The 13,276-nt window shown below is 39.1% G+C and overlaps 1 protein-coding gene across 1 annotated transcript; it reads left to right on the top strand.

The window, feature by feature from the left end:
• The first annotated feature begins 1,150 nt into the window (after positions 1-1,150).
• Positions 1,151-7,343, top strand: LOC109241098 (tRNA-specific 2-thiouridylase MnmA). Its single transcript, XM_019407815.1, has 10 exons — positions 1,151-1,583; positions 2,319-2,393; positions 2,914-2,967; positions 3,171-3,249; positions 3,333-3,460; positions 4,366-4,449; positions 4,637-4,720; positions 5,330-5,481; positions 5,819-5,969; positions 6,287-7,343. The coding sequence occupies exons 1-10, from the start codon at positions 1,224-1,226 to the stop codon at positions 6,584-6,586; spliced, it is 1,467 nt and encodes a 488-aa protein (XP_019263360.1). The 5' UTR covers positions 1,151-1,223; the 3' UTR covers positions 6,587-7,343.
• Positions 7,344-13,276: the final 5,933 nt, after the last annotated feature.

Here is a 13,276-nt window from a genome sequence, read left to right as displayed (position 1 = left end):
AATAAGGTCAGATACAAAGCTTGTACTAAATAAAGAATTATTATTTCAACTTAAAATAAATGTGTAAGACACAAAACGAAATTAACTAAATTTTAATTAATTCTTTCTCAAAAAAAGATACTAATTATATGGTTTTGAAGCAGGGAGAGATAATGACATTTACTTTGCTCCAAATTTTCATGCCCAACACGATCTTGAAATCATCCATAGGTGCTATGGAGAAATCGGTCTTACCAACAATAACAACGACCCAGTAAAATTCCACTAAGTGGGGTCTGGTGAAATCAGTCTTATCACAAATTTAATTAAAGATACCTATAGTAATGTATATGATACATATAGTAATGTATATTGTTGACAAATAAGGTCAAATACAAAGCTTGTACTAAATAAAGAATTATTATTTTAACTTAAAATTAATGTGTAAGATAAAATGATTCTTTCTCAAAAAAGATACATAGTATAACTAAATTACACACAAAATCAATATTATACACAAATTTAATTAAAAATACCTATAGTTATAGTATACTGGTTTGCTTAATGAAAATTGCATCTTTTTTTTCTTTTTTTTTGTGTACGTCTTTGGTCATTAAAAAGAGAACATTTTATTTTTATTTTAAATCTTAAAATAATTGGCTTTGATTAATTAAAGAATGAAATTCATTTATAGAAAATCTTGGACTACTACTTCCACTAAATATGTTTTCATTTATAATTCAAATTTTTTATGTTGTCTTAAAATTGTCAAGTGGCTTTATTTTAGCTTGATACTTGGCTTAACCACATGCTTCACTACTCTCCTTTTAATATAATATAGATATAGATATATAGATTCATAATATCAACGAATTTGATTATGATCTCAACTTTATTCCTAAACCTATAAAACCACTAGGGTACCCTCCCCCAAACCCCTCTCAAGAAAAAAAAAAATAGAAGAATTAATCCAAATAAACGCTTATATGCATAACTTATGTATTATATGCCTATAATTAACGTATAATATATGACTAGAAAAAGTAAACAAGGAATATGAGGGCTATTTGTCCAATTCCAAAGCACTGTACAATCAACACTGCACAGTGTACAACACTTATAAAGCTCAGCAGCCATGTCAAAAAGCTTCCACCCCACCCCACCCCAACCCCCCACCCAAAAAAAAGCTTTGAAGTTCCGCCATAGCCAGAAGTTCACGAACCTCATTCCCCAAGCGAACAGAAATGCTAAGGGCAACCATGTCTACAATCCCTCTTACCCTTCAATCTTCACAATCTCTCAAACATTTATTCTCCCTTTCTCCTTTCCAAAAACCCCTTATCCACTCTTTTACTCAACTAAAAAAGCACCCAACTTTTACAAGAAGACTGTTTTCTATAAAATCCATTTCAGTTTCATCCCCAATTAGGACTTATGTGGATGAGAAAATCGACCCCACATACTTATCTTGCTCCATGCCACATAAGAATCCTCTCAAAGTTGCGGTTTTGGTTAGTGGCGGCGTTGATAGCAGCGTCGCTCTTAGACTGCTTCATGCTGCTGGACATTCCTGTACTGCTTTTTATCTCAAGATTTGGTTCCAAGTATGTAACTTCACTACTTTTGCCCATAATTATTTAGTCTTCTTTTGAGTTGGTATGCAGAGTTAAAGAATATGAGCTGTTTTTGCTACTATTTCCTCTTTCTATTTTGCTTTTGATAAATCAAATAAGTGGTACTCCCTAGTTTGATTGGGCACGGAGCTTTTTTATATAACCAGCTTGCGCGCACCTCCACTAATTCCGCAGGATACCTGCCACCTCCCACCAGCAATAGGTACCGCGTAATTGGGCACGTAGTTTAAGAAAGGAAGAAACTTTGTGAAACCCATGGTCTAAAATAAGCTATATACTACGCCTTGAAGCGAGGCGCAAAACATGTTGAAGGCTTCGCCTCGCTTAGCGGGTGCTTCAGTGTGGTCATTAAGACTCTAAGGCATACTTTTCCTTGCCAATGAACGTAATCCTGAAGAGGCGAGACTAAACAATCGATATTTCACATAATTTTCTTTTATATTTCTTTATCGATATATTTATTATTCATGCTTATAATTATTAGTTTTTGACTACAAATACATATTTGTATTTTTCCACCATATGTGCCTTTCTTCATTTAAGCCCACGCTTTATTTGCATTTTGCGCTTAAAGGCGCAACAAACCTTTGATTTTTTGCACTTTTCGCCTTTGATAACATTGACGACCCCTTAATCTTTTTAGTTTCAAGCAGTGAATTTGGTTTATCAAACAATTCCTAAAGTGTATTGCCTTCTCTTTTGTAGGAAGACTTTGAGAACTTTTGGTCTGAATGCCCATGGGAGGATGACTTAAAATATGCAAAGGCTGTTTGTGACCAGGTCAGTCTTTTTTCCTCGGTCATTTTCTTATGTATTGGTTTGGAACAGAATTTTGATACATTGTAGACACAGCTGCTTTCTTTCAGTCATCTCTGTAGTGATAGCTCTGTCTGATTTAGGTTAATTTTCTGTTAAATGCTAAATCTGAAGTTAATGGACAGGATTATACAACTTCCTGCCTGGCTTTAGAAAAAGAAAAAAGGAAAAAGGATAACCATACCCAATACCAAATAGTTTGAAATAAGATTAAATCAAGAGTTTTCGGGCATGATGCACTTTACCTTTGCACATAATCCAGATTGTGGGTGATTGTTTCTTTTTCCTGGCCGTGCATTAGTAATCTGATATTCCCAACCATGTTTCTGCGAGTGCTTTTGAGGTTGATGTTATGTTTCCACAAGGTCTTTTCAGGTTGATGGTTCCTGTTATGGAGGGAGGGAGGAGGTGTTCATTCTCTTGCATTAGTTAGTTTGCTATTTCCAAATTAAGTTTCCACAGCATCTGTTTTCAAACTTTTCAGGTTGATGTACCATTGGAAGTTGTCCATTTGACTGATGAATATTGGAATAATGTGGTATGTTTCTGTTTACTTTTGAGCTGCTTAATTACTCACTTTACCAGCTTTGTCTCATTGAGTGGAACTTTGTTACGTGTTTATTGGGTTCTGTTTACAAAGGTTTCTTCATGTGATGTAATATAAAGATAAGCTAGAGGCTATTGATGAAAGCTCGGTTGTAATATTAGTTTGTTTTTGATAAGTAAGTTTAACATGTTCAGGTATCATATATCATTGAGGAGTACAAATGTGGCAGGACTCCAAATCCAGATGTCCTTTGTAATACTAGAATAAAATTTGGTCAGTCATCTTATATTATCAATGCACTATTTTTTGCTGTCTTTTAGTTTCGTTGGCTTGAAAATGGCAAAACAAAATTTCAGGTGCTTTTATGGATGCCATTAGCGGAATGGAATTTGACTTTGTTGCTTCTGGACATTATGCAAAGATTGTCCACGCATCTACTGAGCATCTGGATGAACCTTCTATCTTAGAATTGTCAAAGGATATGGTGTGTATATAATGTTTTGAACTTGTATTTGCAGTACGTTTTTACCATACTTATACATGTTTCTTAGAGCCTGTTTCCATGTTTTCTTTTGTAAAGTTTGATGTATTTACTTGAGAAGGGGAGATTTTAAGATGACAGTGGTGGGAAAGAATCTTTCTTGATTTTAGGTAAAAGGATGAACATACGAGAAATTGAATAAACTTAGGCAGATGTATATGGTCAGGAATTAAGCATTATGCTCCCATCAAAAGCAGTTTTGTTTGCAAGAGACATACGCGTTCAGCAGACGAGGATGGACTGTTTGATAAAATACATTTGCACACTGAGTTTCTCTTCTATAAAGAAGGAAAAGTTTTTTTTTTTGATTTGGTTAGAAAACAAATAAATGAAAAAATGTTTGAGTTGGGTTGGTTTAGTGATAATCCGTTCTACCCGAATTGGTCGTTCCATATTGATTCGAGAAAATTCTGGACGGGTTGGTTCATCAGCCATTTATTAACTCAACCCTTTTAGACTGGCCTAAATTTAGCCCGACATTCCTATTTGATACCTCTAGTTTGTGAGTGTACCAAGTTGTGCTAGTGTTGTCCTCCAATTTTCTGAAAACTTGCATTGAAGGGCTCTTTAAAATCTCCTGCCTACTCTTGGCATAATTAATTTCTTTTCAGAAATCCCATGTCTTCCTTAGTCTAGTGAACAGTAACATTAAACAACACATGAGTGAAATACTTTGAAATTCCATGTCTATGTTCATCTTTTTATGTATTTTGGAAGTTCTGCATGATATTTCTGTAGTTTCGTTTGATTTTTCCTAGTATTCTAAACACGTCCTTGTCCCAAGTTTTTCATTCTCTTTTTTGGGTCAATGCAGCTGATTTCTTATGTCCGCAGTGGTGTTGTTTCAGGTCAAGGACCAAACCTACTTCCTTTCGCATCTCTCACAGGCTCAGCTTAAACGGCTGATTTTCCCACTTGGATGTATCCCAAAGGTGAGGTGAGATTTTTCTAATTACGCTTATCACTTCTCTACAATATCGTTGCTATAAAATGATCAAATATTATGTTGCTGAGAGAGAATCCGTCTTTACCCTCCTTCATACTGGGATGTGATCATTTGAAAAATTCAATTCTTCATTGAGGCTGAAGTGCTCTTAATTTTTCATCACGTATCTACAGGATGAAGTTCGCATGCTTGCTAAATCATTTAATCTACCAAACCAAGACAGGAAGGATTCACAAGGAATATGCTTTCTTGGCAAGGTCTGTTTTACCAGCACATTCGACAGTTAACATGAATTTTTTGTTTTTTGGTATAAGGTGATGTTGGTACAGTCGTATGCCATTCTCGCGAAGTAACTTAAATAGGTTAGTTACTAACTAGTTTAGCTATTCCTGCTGGTAAGTTGTAACCAGTTAAGTAGCTCTCTTAACCATGACTCATGAGCATTATTTGCTAAACAACAATAGATGAGCTTACCGGATTTATTGCGGCAAACAGGTAATTGTCTGAAATTGTCCATGGAAAGTGGGCCTTACAATCTTTTTGCTATATCTGAACCATTTTATATCAAGCTGCCAACACATTATAATGGGATGTGGAGGTTCACATTTTTCCATCCACCAGTACGAGTAATATAAGTATATTCTATAACCATGACTAGTTACATTTGAAAACTTCATCTTCTGCATAGAGGGTCTACATGACAAATCTCTTAGCCGTAGATTCATTATTTTAGCTATACACTTTCTTAATTCTGTTAGATTGCAAACTTCTCCAAAAAGTTTAAGATTTGTTCTTAATTTTTTGTAGTTGCATATAGTTCAATTGACCCCAAGAGATCTTAGTCTCAGTTCCATTTGGAGTTTCAGATAAAATTCAGTGAATTTGTCGCTAGACACATTGGAGAATCAGAAGGTGTTATATTGGAAGCAGAGAGTGGAGATTATCTCGGAAACCACCGTGGCTTTTGGTTCTATACTATTGGCCAACGCCAAGGTTTACGTCTTCCTGGAGGACCCTGGTATGTGGCTACTAGCTCTTTCTTAATATATATGTGACCAGCTCTGGGCTCAAGTAGTTATGCAGTTTGATTATCTTATATCCATTTGTTTTTTATTGTGTTATTAACCGCCTACTGCACATGGCTACTTGATCATTAACAAGTTATATGGCGGATGACAGTTGCCATAATCCACCCTCCAAAGAGAACAAAATGCTTGCATATTGTCATCTTATGTCCCTGATCTTCATTGTGTTTAGGAATTTTGAGCAATTATAGTAATCATCAATCCAAATATATCTTGTTCTTTTGCATGAGTTTTCAAATGTACTTATTAAATATTTTTCTTACTTTGTAGGTATGTTGTGGAGAAGGATATTAAAAACAATGTCGTATATGTATCGAGAAATTATTTCTCTGTTGACAAGAAAAGACGGTTATTTCGTGTTGGATCCTTAAAATGGCTCAGTGGGTTACCTCCTAGACAAATCAGTCAGCTTCAATGCAAGGTAAATCTTTCTTTTATTGTTTCCTCCGTTAAACTTCTCGTTTATTGTTTGAGTTCATTGACACCTTTATACGTATCTAAGAATGTTCAACATGAACTTAGGCTGTAAAGAACAAAGGCTATAATATACGTGACATAGCAGACTAGTGGAGATAAGAGTTGAATTTCTTGGGATTTCATTTTTCTTTTGCTTGATTATTTAGGTGCGTACTGTTGTTTTTTCCAATTTTTTGCAATGTGAGCTTGGTAGCACTGGAAATTCAGAGTAATATGGTGTTGATATACAAGCAAAATTCTCAGTTTTTACTGGTTTTCTAGGTTCGTCATGGTCCTGGTTTTTACAACTGCAGCTTGGCAATGGAAGTTGATGAACATGGGCAGGAAGTTGCAGTTGTCCGGATATCTGAAGATGATCAGGGTCTGGCAGCTGGACAATTTGCAGCCTTTTACGACGGAAGAACTTGTATTGGTTCTGGCGTAATACTGGAGTCATGGGATGATCAAGGATATCCAATTTGTGAGAGGGCTATTGAAATTGCTCGAATGGAAGATAAATCCAGGCTCGGGAAACCAGTCAAGATAATGGTTAAACCAGAGCAGAGTCTTGCTACAATCTGATAATAACTATCAGGCAAAGCTTTATATGGTGTTGCTAATTCTGGAATTGCTATCACTAACTAGATTTCGCCTGGTTTGGTATGCATTACATTGGCTGCAATAGCTTGGAGAGTAGCAGTGATAAAGTGTTTTAGGCTCTAGACATGTAAACACTAATGAGTTTTATCAAGATTTATAAGGAGGGGTAAGTTTGTTTTATATAATATTGGACTGAGATAGTGTGACCTATAATTCGAGCGGTGGAAGCAGTCATTAATGCTAGGTAGGTTGTCTACATCACACCCCTTGGGGTGCGGTCATTCCCTGGACCCTGTGTGAATGCGGATACTTTGTGCACCGGCTGCCCCAGCTGAGATAGAGCTTATATGGAACGATATGGGCTGGAAAAGTCGACCCTTACTTGATTGGGATTGAGGCGCAGTAGTTGTTATTTTTGTCAAGAGAGCTAGTGAAATATGCACCTGGCCATTGGAGGAGGGTGGTTGGTTGATTTTCAGTTGTCTAGGAACAAGTATTTATATTTGGTGATTATATATTTCCCAAGATTTAGTTGGGAGGCATTGGTTAAGTGAAGCAACTTTATTTTTCTCAGTAGATAGACAAGTTGCTACCTGTCATATAGAATATTTTTTCTTTTATATTTTTTAGTTTCCAGTGATAAATACACAATGATAATTAAGAGAAGTATATACTACTGTACCTCTCTTTCTTAATTTATGTGATAGTTTTGACTGTTGCAGTCAAACCTTGTATATTTCCCAAGATTTAACTAGGATGAAAGATTTCTTTTTATTTTTTACATTATTAAATGAATTTTGTGGATTTTCGAAAGAATTTAAAAAATTAAAGCAAGCAATCTTCACCTTTTATGTCAGAGAACCAAGATGGCGTTTAATTTTTTTTTTTTTATGACCGTTTTACTTGAATTGGCACCGCAGTACTATAATCTTATTGAGATAAATCTCTATTTTTATCAACATTTGAGACTATCTTTTTAGATCTTTGTAGTTTTTCCCAAAATGTGGAATATTTGGCTGAAACATTGTGTGTTATTATAGTCCCTTAACTTTGGAGAAGGAGTGCCTCCTCATAAAGGGGTCGCAATAATCAGGCCCTGGTATATTCAACCTTTTAAATTCTTTCTAATTTCAATAAGAAAGAAACTGATGTAATAGTAGTTGGTATAATTCTGTAAATATCATAAATCGCAGTTGCAAAAAAGAGACTTATAAATGGTAATTGTTCTTATAAAGCACGTTTTGTAACTGTATAGGACAAAATTTGCCCTAAGAATATTTAGCTTAATTCGACATTAAGGAAAGAGTCGGTCGAGGTCGACTAGGAAGCAACAAGATTTGTGGTCGAGATGTCAACCATGATCGAGGTCGAACATTGTGTAAAGAACAATAGCGGCTAGTGTTTGAAATAGGACATTAAAGAGAATATTCTGGTGAATATTTTCTGCACTTGTACTATTAGGGTTTGTTAGGGATATGTCTTGTATAAATAGAAAAAGAGATAATGGGATAGGGTATGTACACTTGATAAGAATACTTTTCAGGAAAAGATTCTCTCTCACTAGCAAAGATACAAACTTTACTTTTTGATCAATATTCTTACTCACGTTATTCCATACTTTTCCATCAGATTCGAAAATAATTCGAACATTTTAGGATTTGTCTGTCATTCATCATTATCAGGCGGAACAATCATCTACCTCATTCATTATTGGGTGAATCACTCCCCTTATTTATTTAAATGTTATTTATTATTATTTATTGCTAGTTATACCTCAATTATTTTTCATACCTTTTGGAGTATTAAATGTGCGTTATTTTCAATTTCCCACTAATATCTGACATTATCCTTGTTTTCAAGATCTATATCTAGAGATATTATCATTAACTAAGTTTAACCCTTTACTACATAAAATTTAATAGTTTAATCGAAAGTCTATACTTTTTGGTCAAACGATTTGGCGCCGTCAGTGGGGATTTCCTAGTTAAATTTTTAGTTTTCTCTAGATCTATAACTAACACGGATTGCTAACAAAAAAAAACCAAGAACAAGTTCTCATTTTTCCTTGTACACACATATATGATATGGCAGGTAACAGGGAAGAAAGAACGAGGATAATGGGCGACCTCACAACCAACCTCTTGAACACCATCAATGAAAATTCTGAAGAAGAGGGCGAGGATACAACGCCCAATGCTTCCCCCGAGCGAGGCGGATCATCTCATCCTCACTGCAGCATCACAACATCTATCGGTAAAGGAGCTTCTACGTCCGTGGTGGAAGAGATGCCACCAGCAGTAAAAAAGCTCCTCGGGGCTTGGCTAACTAACACACTATCCTCCACAAGCCCGCTCAGGATACGGTTGTAGAAAATGCAAGGACTTGTGTTATACCACTAGTGGGTGAGCAGCGTGACCCACTCCCTCCTCCAACGACAGGTATTGCTCATAACATCGTTAATAGTGTAGGTGACGACACCCTCGCAGCCATTTTGAAAAAAGATGGAGGAAATGGAGAACGAGAACAAAGCACTTCGGGACCAAATGAGAGAACATCAAGAAAGGGTCGACAAGATACCCGGTGCCCTGAAGCTCTTGCCAATGAGAAATACTGGCCGGTTTGTCGAGCAACCATATAGTGATGAAGCCGCCCCGCATTCCATACCAAAGACCTTTAAAATGCCGCCCTATCTGAAAATATATGATGGTACGACCGATCCCGAAGACCATGTAACTCACTACGTCACCGCCGTGAAAGGCAATGACCTCGCCAGGGAACAAGTATCCTCTATTTTGTTGAAAAAATTCGGCGAGACCCTCACTGGAGGAGCATTAACATGGTATTCACAGCTATCCACACGTTTCATTGAAACATTCGAAGAAATGACCGACAAGTTCGTAATGGCCCATGCTGGGGCCAAAAAGGCAGAGGCGAGAGTGAACGACATAAGAATGACCTTACCAAATGTATCGGAAGGAATGGCCGTCAAAGCTTTCCAGAACGGGTTGAGAAGAAATGGTTCAAGGGCGACAATAAAGTTATTAAGTCGGCTTATGAAGTACCCCCCCCCCCCAACTAATTGGGATGAAATACACAACGCATATTGTGCCAAGGTCTGAGCAGACGAGGACGACCTCAATGGGCCAATTCATCGACTGACCTTGGTACAAGTCGAATCCAAAAAAGATCGAAGAAATGATATCAAGAGGGACCTCGTAGCTCCACGACCCAACAAGGAATGACATCTTCCATATGTCAGAACCGCCATCGCATCCGATCAGCGCGATGAGGAGGGCCCGTCCCGACCAAGAGCAGGGACTCATCGGAACGAAAGAGGTATGCCCCCTATTATCCGTTCACAATTTTTGTGTGTCACATATAGAAATAGTCTACGCCTTGGAGAAGCTCGGTACTAAGGTGATATGTCCACAAAAGATGAGTAATACCAGAAAATCAGATGCCCTGTGCGAATTCCACCAAGAGCGAGGACACAAAACTGAGGATTGCATCGCTCTAAGGCAGGAGGTCGTAAACATGTTATGACAGGGACACCTCAAAGAGTTGCTGAGCGACCGAGGAAGGACCAATTTTGCCAGAGGATGTGAACAACATCAAGGACCACCGAAACCGCCCTCACCAACCTGCACCATCCACATGATCATTGGCGGCAGCGGCGATGCCTCTATCAACAGCGAGAAATTCACCACAACCCACAAGCTCAGACGGTCAATCACCCATGAACGGTATGACGAACTCAAAGAGAGTATCATCTTCGATATGTCGGATACCAACGGTTTGGATTTCCCTCACTATGATGCCCTTGTTATCACTTTACGACTTTTAGATACCGACGTGAGATGCATTATGGTAGACGATGGAAACGGCGCGTGCATTATCCACCCTCGATTACTTGCACAAATGAAACTTGAGGATAAAATTGTGTCGTGTTGCATCACGCTAACGGGTTTTAACAATGCAGTTGAGCGAACATCCTCGAGATCACACTCCATGTCAAAGCCGGTGGAGTCACTTTGGAAACCACATTCCATATCATGAACCAAGATACAACATACAACGCCATAATAGGGCGACCATGGATACATGCCATCCCCTCCAGCTTGTACCAAGTCATCAAATTCCCAACTCCATGGGGAATATTCAGTATACGAGGGGAACAACGCACATCCTAGGAATGCTACCGCATCGCTCTAGACTGTACGGTCACTCAACAAATGAAGGACAAAGAAAAAAAGGCATAGCAATCAAATGGGTCGAGGTCGGATGAGGACCTCATCAAAGACCCCGAAACGGTCAAAGCCGCAGAATCGACCATAGGAGACCTCGACCCCGTTCAATTATATGGAAACGACCACAACAATAAAGCTTACATCGGCTGTAAGCTTCAAGAACCAGGTAAATTTCGTCAATTCTTAACTACTAACATGGACTTGTTTGCTTTTAGCTATGCAGATATGCTAGGTATCCCGAAGGAAATCACCATGCACAAGCTGAAAGTCGACCCAATCCACCCCCCGATGAGACAGGTTCGGCGTAAGTTCAACTCTGCAATCAACGACGCAATACGCGATGAGGTCAAAAAATTATTAGAAAACGGCTCCATCAGGAGTCAAAATACCCCCAATGGGTCGCCAATGTGGTAATGGTGAAAAAAATGGGAAGTAGCAAATGTGCATAGACTTTAAAAATTTGAACAAAGCATGCCCCAAAGATTCATTTCCCTTACCTCATATCGACCAACTCATCGACGCGACGGCTGGGTATGAACTGCTGAGTTTTCTGGACGCCTACTAAGGCTATAATCAGATCCTCAGGGAAGAGGAGGATCAGGAGAAAACCACTTTCATCACCCATTAGGGGACGTACTGCTACAGAGTCATGCCCTTCGGACTGAAAAACACTGGAGCAACATACCAAAGGTACAAGATGTTCAAAGACCAACTCGGTAAAACAATGCAAGTCTACATAGACGACATGTTGGTCAAATCCAAAAGGAAAGAAGACCACATTTGTAACACCTCAGACTTTAGACAGAATCCCACATCGGCAAAACACAAAAGGGATGCTGGGTATATAAGTTAACAAGCCTTAAACTCTAGTGACGCGTTTTAAACCCGTGAAGGCCTAGGCCCAAAGCGGACAATATCACTAGCGGGCTGGGCTGTTACAAATGGTATCAGAGCCACTCTTGTGTCAGCCATACTGATGGTGGGTCTGAGTTCAACTGAGTTTAAGCAAATCCCGGTAAGGCGGGACAAACCTCAGCGCTGAGTCTAGGCAAATCCCATGCAGTTAGGCAAACCTCACCGAGGACGCTGAGTCCATAAGAGGGGGTGTATGTAACACCTCAAACTTTAGACAGAATCCCACATCGGCAAAACACAAGAGGGATGCTGGGTATATAAGTTAACAAGCCTTAAACCCTAGTGACGCATTTTAAACCCGTGAATTCTTAGGCCCAAAGCGGACAATATCATTAGCGGGCTGGGCTATTACAACATCGATCACTTGAGAGAAACCTTCGACATACTCAGGCGATAAGGGATGAAACTAAACCCACAAAAGTGTGCATTCGGTGTGGCCTCAGGAAAATTCTTGGGCTTCTTAGTGTCACAGCGAGGTATCGAGGTCAACCCTGACCAAATCAAAGCCATCGAAGGGATACCAGAGCACTTGACTACCAAAAACCAAGTTCAGAGGTTGACTGGTCGTATCACCGCCCTTTCAAGGTTCATTTCGCGATCATCTGATAGGTGCCACAAATTCTTCGGCGTACTCAAGAAGGATAACAATCTCCAATGGACCTCTGAGTGCGTCCAAGACCTGAAGGAGTTGAAGGCTTACTTGTCGTCGCCACTATTGGTTTCAAAACAAGAACCGGGGGAGCGACTCCTTGTCTACCTTGCTGTATCCGAAGTATTTGTGAGCGTAGTACTGGTCCGACAAAATAAAGGTACACAGTCTCCCATCTATTACATTAGCAAAACAGTAGTCGACGCTTAGACGGGGTATCCTCACCTCGAAAAATTGGCTTTGGCCTTGGTTGTAGCTTCACGAAAGATTAGACCCTACTTCCAGTGCCACCCCATCTCGGTAGTTACGACTTTCCCCTTAAGAAGTATTTTGCATAAACCCGAGCTATCGGGAAGGTTGGCTTAATGGGCCATGGAACTAAGCGAGCATGATATCACATATCAACCGCGAACAATGATAAAGTCACAAGTTCTTACTGACTTCGTCGCCGACTTTAGTTCAAAATAATGCCCGAAGTTGAAAAAGAAGCCGCGCACGCTTCTCTCCAAACACAGGACCTATGGGTCCTGTACACCGACGGCGCTTCTAACACGTCAGGGTCCGGATGGGACTCGTACTCGAAGTTCCAACCGGCAAAGTGATTCACCAGTCCATAAGGTGCCCGAACATGACTAACAATGAGGCCGAGTATGAGGCCGTAATTGCAGGGTTAAAACTAGCACTCAAATACGTGGCGAGACAGGTAAGACTACGCTGCAATTCTCAACTCATTGTCAACCAAGTCACAGGGACTTTCCAGATCAAATATCAAAGGTTTCAAAAATACCAGACCGAGATCTGTAAGTTGCTGCCCGAGTTTGATGATTGTTAGCTCGACCAGATCCCCCGAGCACAGAACAC

This window comes from Nicotiana attenuata, unplaced genomic scaffold (genome assembly GCF_001879085.1).
Source record: "Nicotiana attenuata strain UT unplaced genomic scaffold, NIATTr2, whole genome shotgun sequence".
NCBI lineage: Eukaryota > Viridiplantae > Streptophyta > Magnoliopsida > Solanales > Solanaceae > Nicotiana > Nicotiana attenuata.
The sequence above is the reverse complement of the archived record's forward strand: the minus strand, read 5'-3'. Positions and strand labels throughout refer to the sequence as shown.

Excerpts from the sequence above, each read along its gene's own strand:
- LOC109241098 (XM_019407815.1), top strand. The coding sequence starts at position 1,224 with ATGCTAAGGGCAACCATGTCTACAATCCCTCTTACCCTTCAATCTTCA. Across the intron at positions 2,394-2,913 it reads CAAAGGCTGTTTGTGACCAG|GTTGATGTACCATTGGAAGT; the intron begins GTCAGTCTTTTT and ends CAAACTTTTCAG. Across the intron at positions 5,482-5,818 it reads CGTCTTCCTGGAGGACCCTG|GTATGTTGTGGAGAAGGATA; the intron begins GTATGTGGCTAC and ends CTTACTTTGTAG.